General features: G+C 35.0%; 1 protein-coding gene across 1 annotated transcript in view; it reads left to right on the top strand.

Annotated features, from left to right (window-relative positions):
* LOC126065484 (A disintegrin and metallopeptidase domain 3-like) overlaps positions 1-15,634 on the top strand; it is a 118,009-nt gene that overhangs the window by 50,492 nt on the left and 51,883 nt on the right. Inside the window, exons 7-10 of the mRNA XM_049865505.1 lie at positions 4,152-4,217; positions 9,044-9,115; positions 9,351-9,517; positions 10,847-10,928. Coding sequence (XP_049721462.1) covers positions 4,152-4,217; positions 9,044-9,115; positions 9,351-9,517; positions 10,847-10,928 — 387 coding nt within the window. The remainder of the gene's footprint in view (positions 1-4,151; positions 4,218-9,043; positions 9,116-9,350; positions 9,518-10,846; positions 10,929-15,634) is intronic.

Below are 15,634 nucleotides of genomic sequence, written 5' to 3'. Positions count from 1 at the left end.
GAATGAAAAGGTCTGAAATGATGAGCATGCCTCGGGAAAGACAAATACTGCACTACTTGAAGTCATCCCCATCTAATGAGTATGCAATAATAGAAGGGTTGGAGGAAATAGAGATAACTTGTGTTCTCAGCCTCCTGGGTTTCAATTCCAGCACGATCAGTCTGTAGCCAAAAGAACGTGGCAAGTTGTATAACCTTTCTCTGTTGAAATTTTCTCATCTGTGAAAAGCAATAATAAAAATAATACTTGTTATGATTTAAAAAAAACAAAACAGAACATTGCTGTCGAGTTGATTCTGACTGATGGAGACCAATGTGATACAGAGTTAAACCGTTCTATAGAGTTTTCTTGCCTTTAATCATCACAGAAGCAGATTGCTTGAACTTTCTTTCAGGTCCACTGCTGGGTGGGCTCAAACTTCCAAACTTTAGGTTAATAGTGAAGCACAAATCATTCGCAGTACCCAGAGACCTCAGGGATTAAACAAATTAATAACTGGAAATTACTTAGAATAGTATGTAGAGATATTCAGTGCTCAATAAATATCCCTACTACTGCTATTAATTTCTGCCTAACGTAGTTCTGAATCCGAGTACTTGGAAAGGTCGCTATGAGTCGGAATCCACTCAGTGGGAACGGGTTTGGTTTTTTTGGTTTATGCAAAGTTTGGTTACAAAATAAAATACAATAATGAAATAAAATAAAGAGAAAAAATTTTCAGAACCTAAGAAGAAACCTAGGAAGTCACTGTGGGAATGGGAACAACCAGATACTACTCTGTGTTTTTGAATTTTAAATCTCTCATAAGGGAACTCAAAAGTTTCTGCTCATTATGAATTTGATAAACTTATGCCTGTAGGTTCAATTCAGCATATCTTCACCTTTATGAAAAAGCAAGAGCAAATAAACAAAGTGAATACCTTCAATAAAACAATTTTTTACAAAGGAATGAAATAAACATTAAATAATATGAAAGTTTATGCTGAAGCATGTTTGTGTATTATGAAAATAAACACAAAAATAATTGTTAACAAAGTGGGTGCATTCATCATATCCAGAACTGACTATAGAAAAATCTGTTGAAATCATTTGCATCTCTTGTAAGAAAAATAAAAAAGGAATAATCATGGGGCGTATGAGAAATATACATGGAACACTTGGACAGAAAAATACCAAGACCAAAAATGAATTAAAAACATTATCAGTCTTAGAATTTATTGCAAAACTCAAAATATATTCAAATAAATATTTGTATCTGAGTTTAAATAACTAATTTAATATTTGAACTATATTTAAAGATGGAGGTACATATATTTTGACCCTGGGTGGATATAATAATCTATATTCACAGATTGCCTCATGAATGCCACATATTGTTGGAGGAGCTTTGTACGTTTCCATCTTTCCAATTCTTTCAACAGTTCCGTGTTAGTGCTATTACCGCTTTTTTGGGATTAGGAAAGAGAACTTAAATGATAATACTAGGAAACCCTTTGGTAATTTCAGTTAGAATTTAAACCCAGATAATATGATTCCAAAGATGTGTCCTTTAGTACTCTAATGGTCTACCTCTAATACAGCATGTTTTAAAGGTCCTCGGAAATGCTCAGGAAAAAAGAGTAAGAGAAAAAGAAAACTATTTTAAAATGAAAGATACGCTAGAACTGGTGAATAACAGAATAGACAATATGCTGAAACCCCAATCTGTAATTTTAAAGTAAGGCTTAAGGAAATGGAGAAAGCAATATATAAAAATGCTGGCTGAGAAAATCTAAGTATGGAAGACTGATAATGGAAATTCAAGACAGCATTGTCATTCATGAATAAAAGGATACAAGAATAACACCAAAATATTTCCAAGTTATTAAAGAGTAAAACCAGGTTGAAATAAGGAAGTCCTTGAAACTTCCCAAGAAAATTGTCCCAAGAAACACTAATAAAAATTGGCAATATTGAAATATAGTAGATGAATATGTTAGACTTTATAGATAAATACTGACTAATCCTATGGGCATCTTAGCCTCAAAAAAAGTCACTCATGAAGGTGGAAAATTTCAAATTGGCTTTGCTTTTGCTAAAATGATGTACTGTGTTATAAGACAGCGATTCTATAGCATCTGTGGGGAATGTACGAGATATCCCAAGGATTCTTTACCTAGTTCAGTTACAAATAAAATGAATCATGACCTTTAATAACAGTATGCAAAAAACTAAATTGAATGGAAACACAGACTTAAATTCCAAGGCTAAACATATGGAAGACTAAACATAAAGATAAGTGTCCTAAGGAAATTTAGGTGCAATCAACCTTATGGAAAATAAAACTGAAAACAACAACAACAACAACAATCTGTTGACGTTGAGTTAATTCCGAATCATAGCGACCCTACAGGACAGAGTAGAACTGCCCCAGGGCTTCCAAGGAGGGGCTGGTGGATTGGAACTGCTGACCTTTTGATTAACAGCTAAGCTGTTGGTCACTACGCCACCAGGGCTCCAATGGACGACAAGTACGTGTAAATCATTAAACAAAGGGAACCGCAAATTCAAATTGCCGTGTGATAGCAATATAAACTAACTAGAATTGATGAAATGAAAAGGACTGACAATAAGAAATGTAGGTGTGGTTGTGGAAGAACTGAAACTCTTATGAACTGTTACTGAGTATGAAGAATAGTCAAACTGCTTTGGAAAGCAATTTGGTATTTTTGTACTATTTTACATACCCACAATTTCCATATGACTCAGCTGTTGCACTCAGACTTTTACCAAGCTGTTACACTCAGCCTTTTACCAAGAAACATTAAAATGTAAAACTACACAAAGACCTGTACATACATATTCACAGGAGCTTAATTCATAGTAGCTAAAATGTATAAATAATTCAAATGACCATCAATGGTGATGTATCTTTAAATGGCCCACAACAATAAAGAACTAATGAAGTATTACTACCACAACAACTTGGATGAATGTTAAGTGAAAGAAACCACATATAAGAGAATACATACCGTAAGTTCCCATTTGTATGAAATTCTAGAACAGACCAGTCTAACGTATAGTGAGGGAAAGTAGTCGTCAGTTGCCTCCAGCCACTTGAGGTAATGATATGGAAGAGAGTGATAGAAATATCCTTTATCTGAATTGTAGAAACGGTTATGTGGGTGTGTGGCACAGTGATTAAGTTCTTGGCTGCTAACTGAAAGGTTGGTGGTTTGAACCCACCAGCTGCTCCACAGGAGAAAGATGTGACAGTCTGCTTCCATAAAGATTACAGCCTTGAAAACCCGATACAGGGCAGTTCTGCCTTGTCCTACATGGTCGCTGTGAGTCAAAACAGACTCCAGGGCAACAGGTGTTTTTGGTTATACATTAGTTATAATTCTTAAAATTCTATATTTAAAATGGATGCATTTTATTTAATAGAAAGCAAACTGCAATAAAGTTGATTTTTTAAAAATTAAAGTTACAAAAATAATGAGAAGAAAGAGGCAACATTTGGGGGAAAAGTTGAGGGAACATTGTTAGCTTAAAAGAGGAGTCTCAGAGTGCACAGAGGAAGATTTTGAGAAAAGAGAAGCATGAGTCAAAGGAAACATCGGATTCCTCCCTCATTTCAGTGACTTTTCAGTGTTTCTCATTATCATAAATATAGATTAATATAAAAACTTCTGATTTGTTCCTAAAATGTTCATTTGGAATTTCACCTACTTATTTACTTAGTGGGCATTCATCTTATTTTTTATATCTGTACTTCTACTGAAAAAGCTGTTGCCATGGAGTTGACTCTGTGTCGACTCTGTGTCAGAGCACCACCGTGCTCCATAGGGCTTTCACTGGTTGATTTTCTAACATAGATTGGCAGGGTTTTCTTTCCAGGCACCTCTGGATGGACTGGAATAGCCAATCTTTCAGTTAGCAGCTGAGCACATTAATCATTTGCATCACCCAGGGACTCCACCTATATTATACCTATATATCTATATCCGATGGCACTAGCCCCATCTATATCTACATATCTGTATTTGTATGAGTTTATAACTATTCTATATTTATAGACCTTTTTTTGTGAGTATATCATGCCTGTGATTAATACAAACAATGGAAAAATTTGAAAATGTTTTCTTTAATTCATATTCTGTGTTTTACAGAAAAATCCAGATGCCATTCTGTTGAAAAGAAATTTGAAAGTACAAATCATCTTGGACAAAGCTTTGGTATGCAGTAATGACAAATTTTATCATGTCTTCTTTCTGTGTTTAAATTCACTCTGTTCAAAATATGTGTCAGTATAGCAAGACATAAAGAAATGTGGCAAAGTGCCTTAACCTTTTTTTTTTTGGGTAGCCCACATTTATGTACTGATTACATAGAAGCCAGAATAGAATTCTAGCAATAACGTTTAACTTAGAACAGAAGGGTTCTACTAGACTATAATCTACTGGGTTGTAACTAGCTGTAGATATTTGCAGATCTACGCCAAATGTTGTTGAAAACTCTTTTCCTAAATCTATTTTCATTTAAAACAAACTATTTCATTTATTAGTCAGTTGAAAATCCCTGTTATTAAAGATTGTTCCATGCTTTATAATCACTTGAGTTTCTGGTAGGCATTCGGTATTTTAAAGACGGGAAGAATCGTTGATAGGACCATTCATTTGGCTATGGAAATTTTTTATATAATTAGTTTTAACAAAAACTTACGTGCAGCAACCTTTCCGAATCGAATCTGCCCATATCACTGATGTTTTTGCACAGTCTCTTTATGACTATCGCAATGTTCTAGATTTTACTCTAATAGGAAATATTTGGATCTTGTAAGAATTTAATATAAAAATAATAAGAGGAAAGGAAAGATGGGCAAAATAAAAGAAAAAAGCACAAGGAATTTTATTACAAGTCTATAAACGATGCAGGCGAATCTCTTGTATTTTTACATATACATATATAGAGATGTGTTTTTTCACATAGCTTTTTGCTTTATATGTGCTATTTTATAAACCATTTTGCAATGTTTACCATATATTCAATTTAATTTTGATGTTTACATAATGTCTAATAATGTTTTTAACCTAGTTTATTATATTTTATGAGCAAATACACTTTTGGGTTCTTTTAGATTTTTGTTGTTACGTTGGCTTAAACCAGGATCATATGCCTTGGAGTTATGCTCTACCACAAACCACTCACTCCCATACTGTTGTTGTTGTTCCGTGCCATTGAGTTGGTTCCAACTCATAGTGACCTTATGTGAAACAGAGCGAAACACTGCCCGATCCTGGGCCATCCTCATGATCATTATAATGCTTGAGCCCATTGTTGCAGCGACCATGTCAGTCTATCTTGTTGAGGGTCTTCCTCTTTTTCGCTGACCCTCTACTTGACCAAGCATGATGTCCTTCTCCAGGGACTGATTTCCCCTAATAACACGTCCAAAATATGTGAGACATAGTCTTGCCATCCTTGCTTTAAGGAGCATTCTGGTTGTATTTGTTCGTTTTTTTGGCAGTCCATGGTATATTCAGTATTTTTCTCCAATACCATAATTCAAAAGCATCAATTCTTCTTCTGTCTTCCTTATTCGTTATCCAGCTTTTGCATACATATGAGGTGATTGAAAACACCATGGTTTGGGTCAGGCACACCTTAGTCTTCAATGTGACATCTTTGCTTTTTAACACTTGAAAGAGGTCTTTTGCAGCAGATTTGCCCAATGCAGTGCGTCTTTTGATTTCTTGACTGCTGCTGCCATGGGTGTTGATTGCAGATCCAAGTAAAATGAAATCCTTGACAACTTCAATCTTTTCTCCATTTATCATGATGTTGCTTATTGGTCCAGTTGTGAGGATTTTTGCTTCCTTTATGTCGAGGTATGATCCATGCTGAAGGCCATGGTCTTTGATCTTCATCAGTAAGTGCTTCAAGTCCTCTTTACCTTCAGCAAGCAAGGTTGTGTTATCTGCACAACACAGGTTGTTAATGAGTCTTTCTCCAATTCTGATGCCCCGTTCTAGCTTCTTGCATTATTTTCTCGTGAGGTCACTAAAATGAAATCCATACAACCTATTTTCGTTTCTCCACTTAGCTGTATACCTTCTTCCTATTCTAATAACATTTTCAATGATAAAAGGCCTCATGGAAAGTTAAAAAAATAGTTCTTTATAATATGGTTTGATTAGTATTTTCCCTCCTTTTACATTAAAGCTACATGTTTTTAGTCTTAAAATTTATCTGTGGTAAACAGCATTTTAAAATGAGTCTTTGTTTTCTCTCTATCCACTTGGACAACCCTTGCCTTTTTCACTAGTGTATTTAGCTGATTCGTGTTTCACGAAAGTACTGATAGCCAGGAGTTTAGATTTACGAGCATGTTACTGTGGTGTTCAGTCATGTCCTATTAATTACTTGTTCCTTTGTTCATCCTTTTCTACTTTTGGGTTAACGAGTTCTTTTAGCTTTATTTTTTGTCTCCTTCAGAGGCTTTTTCTCTTATACCTCTCTCTCCTCATCCCAAGTGGTATCTCTAGAGATTCCAATTCTTGTTGTTAGGTGCCATCGAGTTGATTCCAGCTCATAGCGACACTATAGGACAGAATAGATCTTCCCCATAGGGTTTCCAAGGAGTGGCTGGTGGGTTTGAACTGCTGACATTTTAGTGAGCAACCAAGCTCTTAACCACTGTGCCACCAGGCATTCCAATTAGGATTCTTAGTTTATCACAACCGAATTTGAATCCATGTTATACCACTTCATATCTATTTTAGACCCTAACAACAGTAAAATTTCATTTAACCCCTTTGTGATATTGTTGTAATATATTTTACTTCTCCATGTGTTATAAATGACACAATGAATTATTTTTTAAATCAAACAGTTCTTTGTTACATGAGCTTTAAAGAAATTAAGAAAACAAAAAACACTCATTTTTCTGCCCGTAGTTACCAATTCCAAAGCTCTTCATTGCTTTTCGTAGGACTGTGTTTCTAACCAGTATTACTCTTTAGCCCGTTGATGAATTCTCCTAGTTTTCGCTTATCTGAAATTGTCTTTATTTTACCTTCACTTCTTAAATATTTTATTTTTACATAATTTTTGAATTTCTAGAATATCACTGTGTATGATGTTGTTGTTGTTGTTAGGTGCCGTTGAGTCGGTTCCGACTCATAGCGACCCTATGCACAACAGAAAGAAGCACTGCCTGGACCTGAGCCATCCTTAAAATCATTGTTAGGCTTGAGCTCATTGTTGCAGCCACTGTGTCAATCCACCTCGTTAAGGGTCTTCCTCTTTTCTGCTGACCCTGTACTCTGCCAAGCATGATATCCTTCTCCAGGCACTGATTCCTCCTGACAACATGTGCAAAGTATGTAAGGCACAGTTTCACCATCCTTGCCTCTAAGCAGGGTTCTGTCTGTACTTCTTCTAAGACAGATTTGTTTGTTCTTTTGGCTGTCCATGGTATTCTTCACCAACACCAAAATTCAAAGGCGTCAATTCTGCTTTGGTCTTCCTTATTCATTGTCCAGCTTTCACATGCATCACTGTGTATATACCTAGAATAAAGACATTATTTTATAAATTATAATAAAGTTATCAACCTGTGTAGATATAACATTGATAAAATATTTTTGTCAAATTTACTGTAACTCAGGTGCAATGTGGTTGCATAATGTGATCTAATTGACACTGTCTTTATATGTGTAGAACCATTTTATGGACTAGTGAAGGTCAATTTATATAAAAGTTTCATATATGTTTGAAATGAATATATAGTCTCTCATTGTTGCATACAAACTTTTGTATATGTATATTATATCAAACTTTTGTTGGGTTTTTCAAATCCCGTATTTGTTTACTCAGAGAATAGTAGAAATCTTAGTATCGAGATCAGTTTCTCTTTATAATTCAGTTAAATTTTCCTTTATATAATTTTTAAATATGTTATTAGTCATAATCAAGTTTAGAATATTTGTATCTTTCTGATGAATATGTTAATGATATCTTCTGATAATAGTTATATTTTATCTTTACCTCTAAGTTTTATTTGTATGAATGTTACTGTAAGAGCTTATTGTCTCATATTATTCCAGTTTGTCTTTTCATTCTTTCATTCTCAGTATATTTATGTTCATATATTTTTAGGGGTTTTTATTTTAATTGACATAGAGTGGATTTTTTACAGCCTTTATCATTTAACTAGAGTTCAGTACATTAATATTTTGTGATTTCTGATTTTTTATTCATTTCTATAATCATATTTTTGCTTTCTGCTATCTTACTTTTTACATATTTAGCCTTGCAGAGATCACCACACATGCTATGTGAGGTAAAAGTGCAATAAGTCAGGTATTTATTGAAATCAGCTTACAGAAACAAAAGTAGCAAGATCTGGACTTCAGAGAGCCATGAAGATCACATCTTTTCCATCTGCATCTGAAACGAGCTCTAATAAGCACTGCATTTTATTTTCTGCCAGCAGTCTTCTGTAGACTTACTGGAGATTGCTGAAGATCACAGGCTGCTTCTCTTTAGGGTTTCAGTACACACTTAGGATTTCAGAGAAAGTGTTATGACTTTGTTCCCTTGAATGAGGCCATATTCATTAAATTGCTCATTATTATTATACTCACAGCTCTGTGTTTCCAAAGTACATTTTTTATCCAAGTACGTAGTTATGTTGATTTATTATAAAGAAGGCAAAAAATAGGAGCATACTGTAATAGATAAAATAGGCTTCAGAGTTAGTTAGAAATGCATTTAAGTCCTGGTTAATATCTTTACTGGCTATAGAATTCTGGAACCTTAACTCTTTTTTACCATTGATTTCTGTATCTGTAAGAAGGAAACTATCTCATTCTAATATTGTTGATTAATATGTAAAGTCTCTAAGATATGCCTAAAGTTTAATAAACCCTTGACAAATCTTAATTCCACTTTAGCCTCTTCACTTGAGGACTGCACCATTGTGATATTTTGTATTCATTTCGATCATGGTAGTTCAATCATTTTCACTAATGATTAAGAATGAAAATTTGCCTTTCAGTATGATTATATGGGCTCTGATGTGGCAATTGCAGAAGAGAAAGTTGTCCAGATGTTTGGTCTTATCAACACTGTAAGTACTTATATTTCAAATTAAAATAAAAATATTCTTATTAAAGATATAGTAACATTGTTTATATAAAAAATTTTTCATTTTCATAAAAAGTATAGTCCTACCAACTAGTTTCATCCACCAATGGAGTACTCTCTGAAAAAAAATAGTGAGTTGAATATATTTACATTATGTATAAAAAGAGATGTAATATTCGTAGCTACCCAGAACTGAATCATGTATCTTCTATTTTCAGATGTTTTCTCAGTTGAAAGTGACTGTTAGGTTATCTTCCTTGGAGCTCTGGTCAGATAAAAATAAGATTTCAACAAATGGTGATCCTAATGATATACTGCAAAGGTTTTTGGCATGGAAAGAAGCATATTTGGTTCAAAGGCCTCATGATATGGCATACTTGTTAATGTAAGCCCTTTATTCTGCATTGATATAAGGTCTATCAGCTTATTTGATATGTTAGCTATCAAAATTACATGTATGATTTATTATGTAAGATGGTAAACACCTTAAAAGAAGAATGTACAAAAACTCTGTGTTGGAAATATGCAAAATATAAAATTTGGTATCGATGAAAGATATTAAATCATGCAAAGCATGATTTATTTTTAAAGAATGGGCTGTTTACCTATGGAAACGTAGTCATGAGCTGGAAAGTACAGAAAACCTTGGAATAAACATGGGCCAGCTATGATTTTCACAGTTTCTCTCAGAGGTAAATAATTGAAACCGTCATTTTAGTATTAAATGCAAATTAGATAACAGAATGCAATAATTGCACATAATTTTGATTTGGTTGCAACACAAAACATTAAAATAGTTCACACCTGAAATGGACTAGTTTACTATCATCGTGGTCACCAGAAATATTGACTTAAAATGTAGCTGTTTCACTGGTTGTTCTGTATCTTTTAAGTCTTTATATAGATTCTCGGAAACCCTGGTGGCGTAGTGGTTAAGTGCTATGGCTGCTAACCAAAGGGTCGGCAGTTCAAATCTGCCAGGCGCTCCTTGGAAACTCTATGGGGCAGTTCTACTCTGTCCCATAGGGTTGCTATGAGTCGGAATCAACTTGACGGCACTGGGTTTTGGTTTTTTGGTATATAGATTCTCATACTAAATTGATTATTTTAAATGCTAAAAGCAAAAACACAGTTCTAAACATTTTAAGCAATACATAAAAGTTTAGAAATCTGTTAGCTTTTTTTGTGGAAGTTTTGGGGATTCAGGAGGAACAGTAACTAAGGACTAAACTGCTGTGAGGACAATTCTGATACCCTGTCGCTCTTCTTAGTGAGTCCACTTTATATTCTGTGGCCTTCTCTCCTTCTCCCCAATCCAAACGTTTAATACAGTTTTTGGGTTCACTTAATGCAATCCATGGCAGTTAGCACATCTTGATTTTAGCTGTTAGAGTTGTGTCCTTCCAGTGTTGACAACAGAGGTGATGAATTATGGGAAGGATTAGATACTGCTGGGCTTAGGCGTGCGTATCTCATAATGTGCAGGGCTTAGGTGTGTGTATCTTATAATGCTAAAGTAGCCTTCAGAGTGTATATTCATAGGAACTAAGGAATATTACCCAAATGCAAAATGATTGAAAGCATAAGACATAATATTCATACTTTAAAATGAGTGTGGCCTTATTGAAGAATTCAGTTTTAAAATGTTATTAAATTATTGATAATTTAAAATTCGTTTACCCACCAGAGTAATTTTTTTTTTTTTTTAATTTAGTTACAGGGACTATCCTAATTACGTAGGAGCAACATATCATGGAGTGGCATGCAATCCAAAATTGGCAGCAGGAATTGCTCTGGTATGTATTTTTTACCCCATCTTTTCAGTAATTATGTCACATTTTGAAAGTTAATGTGCACATTAGGGGACCAAAGTACATACAGTGTACCCCTAATGCTCTTTTACCAAATATTTTATTTTGTTTTGAAACTGAAGTATTAGTTTTCTCTCTCTTTTTTTTTTTTAATTTTGGTAAATATGTGGGTAAGAAAACATTCGCCATGACATTCGTCATGTGTACAATTTAGTGATAGTGATGGTGTTCATCGTATTATGCAACCATCACCATATTCCATTTCTAATTTTTTCCGTCATCCTTAACAGATCCGTGTGTCCTAAGCAGTCCTTTTTTCCCCTTCCTCCTGGCCACCACTGGTTGTTGTTGTTGTTAGGTGTTGGTAAGTTTGCTCCAACTCATTGCGACCCTGTGCAAAACAGAACTAAACATTTCCCTGTTGTGTGCCATCCACACAGTAGTTTCTATATTTAGTCCATTGTTTCAGCTACTGCGTCAATCCACCTCATTGTGGGTCTCCATCTTTTTCACTGACCCTCTGCTTTTTCTCCAGGGATTGGTCCCTTCTAATAACATGTCCAAAGTAAGTGAGACAAAGTCTTCCCATCCTTGCCACTAAGTATTATTCAGTACTTCCTCCAAGATTGAGTTGTTTTTCTGCAGTCCATGGTATATTCAGCATCCTTGGCCAATACCACAATTCCGAAGTATCAATTCTCTTTGATCCACTTTTTTTCATTGTCTAGCTTTTGCATGCATATGAAGTGATTGAAAAGACCATGGTTTGAGTCAGGTGTACCTTAATCATCAAAGTGACATCTTTACTTTTTAAGATTTTAAAGGGTTCTCTTGCCGAGGATTTGTCCAACGTAAAATACTATTTAATTTCTTGGTTGTTGCTTCTATGGGCGTTGATTGTTTATTGAAGTAGAATGAAACCCTTCATAATTTCAATTTCATTGCCATTTATCATGATTTTTTTTATGAGCTAAGTTGTGAGGATTTTCTTTTTCTTCACGTTCAAGTGTAATCCATACTCAAGGCTGTAGTCTTTTAGAGTCATCCGTCAGTAAGTGTTACACGTCGTCTTCATTTTTGGAAAGCAAAGTTGTGTCATCTGCATGTCGCAGGCTGTTAGTGAGTCTTCTTCCAATTCTGATGCTGTGTTCTTTGTATAGTACCGCTGCTCGGATTATTTCTCATCGTACAGAATGTATAAGTAAGGTGAAAGGAAACAACCCTGCTGCACATCTTTTCCAACTTTAAACTATCCAGGATCACCTTCTTCTGTTCAAATGACGGCCTCTTGATCTATGTACAGGTGCCATATGAGCACATTTCAATGTTCTGGAATTCCCATTCTTCGTAATGTTATCCATACTTTGTTATGACCCACACAGTCAGATGCCTTTGTGTAGTCAATAAAACAGAGGGAAACGTCTTTCTGGTATTCTCTGCTTTCAGCCAAGATCCATCTGACATCAGCAGTGATATCCCTTGGTCCTTGTCCTCTTTTAAATTCTGCTTGGACTTTTGGAAGTACCTTGTTGGCTGCAGTCATTTTTTAAATTGTGGTTGGAGTCATGCAAAACGTTGCTAGCACACGATATTAATGATGGAGTGCATTAATTTTCACTTTCTGTTTAATCGCCTTTCTTTGTAACGGGCATGGATATGCATCTTTTCCAGTCAGTTTACTATGTAGCAGTCTTCCACATTTCTGGATGTAAGTGAGTCAGTGCTTTCAGCGTTGCATTCATTTATTGAAGTATCTCAATTGGTGTTCTTTCAATTCCTGGAGCCTTGTCTTTGGCCAGTGCATTTAGGGTGCCTTGAACTTCTTCCTTCAGTACCAGTGGTTCTTGATTATGTGGTTGACATTGACCACTTATTTTTGATACAGTGAGTCTGCATCCCTTCCATGTTCTTTGATGCTTCGATGATTCTCTTGATGAGTAACTTTGGGTCTGTATACATTTGCTGTTCAAGATATTTCATTTTTTTTTTTTTTACCATCATACAATATTTATCTCTTTGTGCCTGAATTATTTCCCTCAGCGTGATGCTTTAAAGGTTGTTCCATGTAGTAACATGTGTCAGGAGTTCATTTTTCTTTACGGTTGAGTAATACTCTGTTATATGTATATACTACATCTTGTCTACCCACTTGTCTGTTGATGGACATTTAGGTTGTGTTACCTTTTGATTGTTGTGAATAGTGTTGCAGTGAACATTGGTGGATATGTATCTGTTCAAGGCTCTTCTTCATACCTAGGAGTGGAATTTCTATATCATATGGTAATTCTGTGGTTAACTTTTTGAGAAGCCACCAGGCTGTTTTCTGCAGTGGCTTTACTATGTTCAATCCCACCATCAATGGATGAGAGTTTTAATATCTCCATAGCCTTGCCAACACCTGTTGTTTTTGTTTTAAAATCATGGCCTTATTAGTGGGCATGAAGTGCTACCTCATTGTGGTTTCGATTTCCATTTTCCTAATGGCTAATGATGTTCGAAGCCCTGATTGCTCACTGGTTAAGAGCTGCGCTGCTAACCAAAAGGTCGACAATTCCAGTCAACCAGGCGCTCAATAGAAACCCTATGGGGCGGTTATACTCTGTCCTGTAGGGTCGCTATAAGTCAGAATTGACTCGACAGCAGTGGGTTTGTTTTTTGGTTTAATGATGTTGAGCATCTTTTTATGTGCTTGCTTTTCTTTTGCATATCTTATTTAGCAAAATGTCTATTCATGTTGTTTGCTCATTTCTGATTTGGTGTTTGTCTTTTATTGTTTAGTTGTAGGAGTTTTTATATATTCTGAATATTAAACCCTTATCAGATAAATGATTCCCCCAATTTTTTTCCCAATCTGTATGTTGTCTCTTCACTTTGTTAATAAAGGCCTTTGGTGTACAAAAGGTTTTTAATTTTGATGAAGTCCTATTTACCTATTTTGTCTTTTATTGCTTATGCTTTTGGTGTCATAGCTAGTTGTTGAAAACTATATCCCAAAGGATTACCCCTATGTTTTCTTCTAAGATTTTTTTCTTTTTGTAGGTCTGACTTTTAGGTCTGATCTGTTTTAAGTTAGTTTTCTTATGTGAGGTGAGGTTTATGTCCAACTTCAATATTTTGCATATGGAAAACCCAGTTGTCCCAGCACCATTTTTAAAGAGACTATTTTTCCCCCATTGGATAGATTCAGTACCCTTGTTGAAGATCAGTCCATCACAGATGTGCATGCTTTTCTCTGGACTCTCAACTCTGTTCTATTGATCTATATGTCTATCGCTGTATCAGTATCAAACCGTTTAGATTTGTGCAGCTTTGCAATATGTTTTGAGATCAGGAAGTGTAAGCCCCTACATTTGTTTTCCTTTTTCAAGAAGGCTCTTGATATCTTGATGGGTATTTCATTGAAGGTGTGATAGATTGCTTTAGATAGCATTGTCATCTTGACAATATTAAGTCATTTGATATGGGCACGGAATGTCCTTTCCTTTATTTATATTTTCTTTGATTTCTTTTAGTGGTGTTTTATATTTTTCAGTGTATACATTTTTCACCTCCCTGGCTAAATTTATTCCAATATATTTTATTCTTTTAGGTAGTATTGTAAATGGAGTTTTTTCCTTAATTTCCTTTTCAGATTACTCATTAATGATTATAAAATTCCATGTGATTTTTTACATGTTAACCTTTTATTCTGCCACTTTGCTGAGTTGACTTCTTTGCTTTAATAGCTTTCTTGTGGATTCTTGGGGGTCTTTTATATACACGACGATACAATTTACAAAAAGGAATAATTTTAATTATTTCTTCCTGATTTAGGTTCTTTCTTTTTTTTTTCATGACCAACTGCTGTGACTAGAACTTCTAGTACAATATTGATTAACAATGGTGAGAGCAAGCAAGCTTGCCTTGTTCCTGATCTTAAAGGGATGATGTTAGCTCTAGGCTTTTCATAAATACCGCTTATCGTTTTGAGCAATTTTCCTCCTATTCCTATATTGTTGAGTGTTTTTGTCATGAAAGCGTGCTGGATTTTGTCAAAAGCCTTGGTTTAAATAGATGAGAACATGTAGATTTTTCCTTTGTTCTATTAATGTGATGTATTACATAATTTAATTTTCTAATGTTGGACCAGCATTGTATTTCTGGGATAAATATCACCTGATCATTGTGTATAGTCCTCTTTACTATGCTTTGGGAATGAGTGTGGCAGCATTTTGTTGAGGATTTTTGCATCTGTAGTCATAAGGAATATTGGTCTGTAATATTTTTTTCTTGTAGTTTCTTTGCCCTGGTGGCTCAGTGGTTGAGAGGTATGGCTACTAACTAAAAGGTTGGCAGTTTGAATCCACCTTCCACTCCTTGGAAACCCTATGGGCAGTTCTACTCTGTCTCCTACGGTTGCTGTGAGATGGAATCGACTTGATGGCAGTGGGTTTTTATCTTTGTCTGGTTTTGGTATCAGGGTAATTCTAGCCTTGTAAAATGAGAAGGAGTGTTCCCTCCTGTTATTTATTTTTGGAGAAGTTTAAGAAAGATTCAAGTCACTTCTTCTAAGAAAGTTTTGTAGGATTTCCCAGTGAAGCCACCTGTTCATGGACTTTTTGTTGTTATTTTGGGAGGTTTTTGATGATTGTGTAGTATCTTCACTTGTTACAGGTCTGTTGAAATACTCTATTTCTTTTTGAGTCAATGTG

The sequence above is a fragment of the Elephas maximus genome, chromosome 22 (genome assembly GCF_024166365.1).
Source record: "Elephas maximus indicus isolate mEleMax1 chromosome 22, mEleMax1 primary haplotype, whole genome shotgun sequence".
Classification (NCBI taxonomy): Eukaryota; Metazoa; Chordata; class Mammalia; order Proboscidea; family Elephantidae; genus Elephas; species Elephas maximus.
This window is presented reverse-complemented; position numbering and strand designations above follow the sequence as displayed.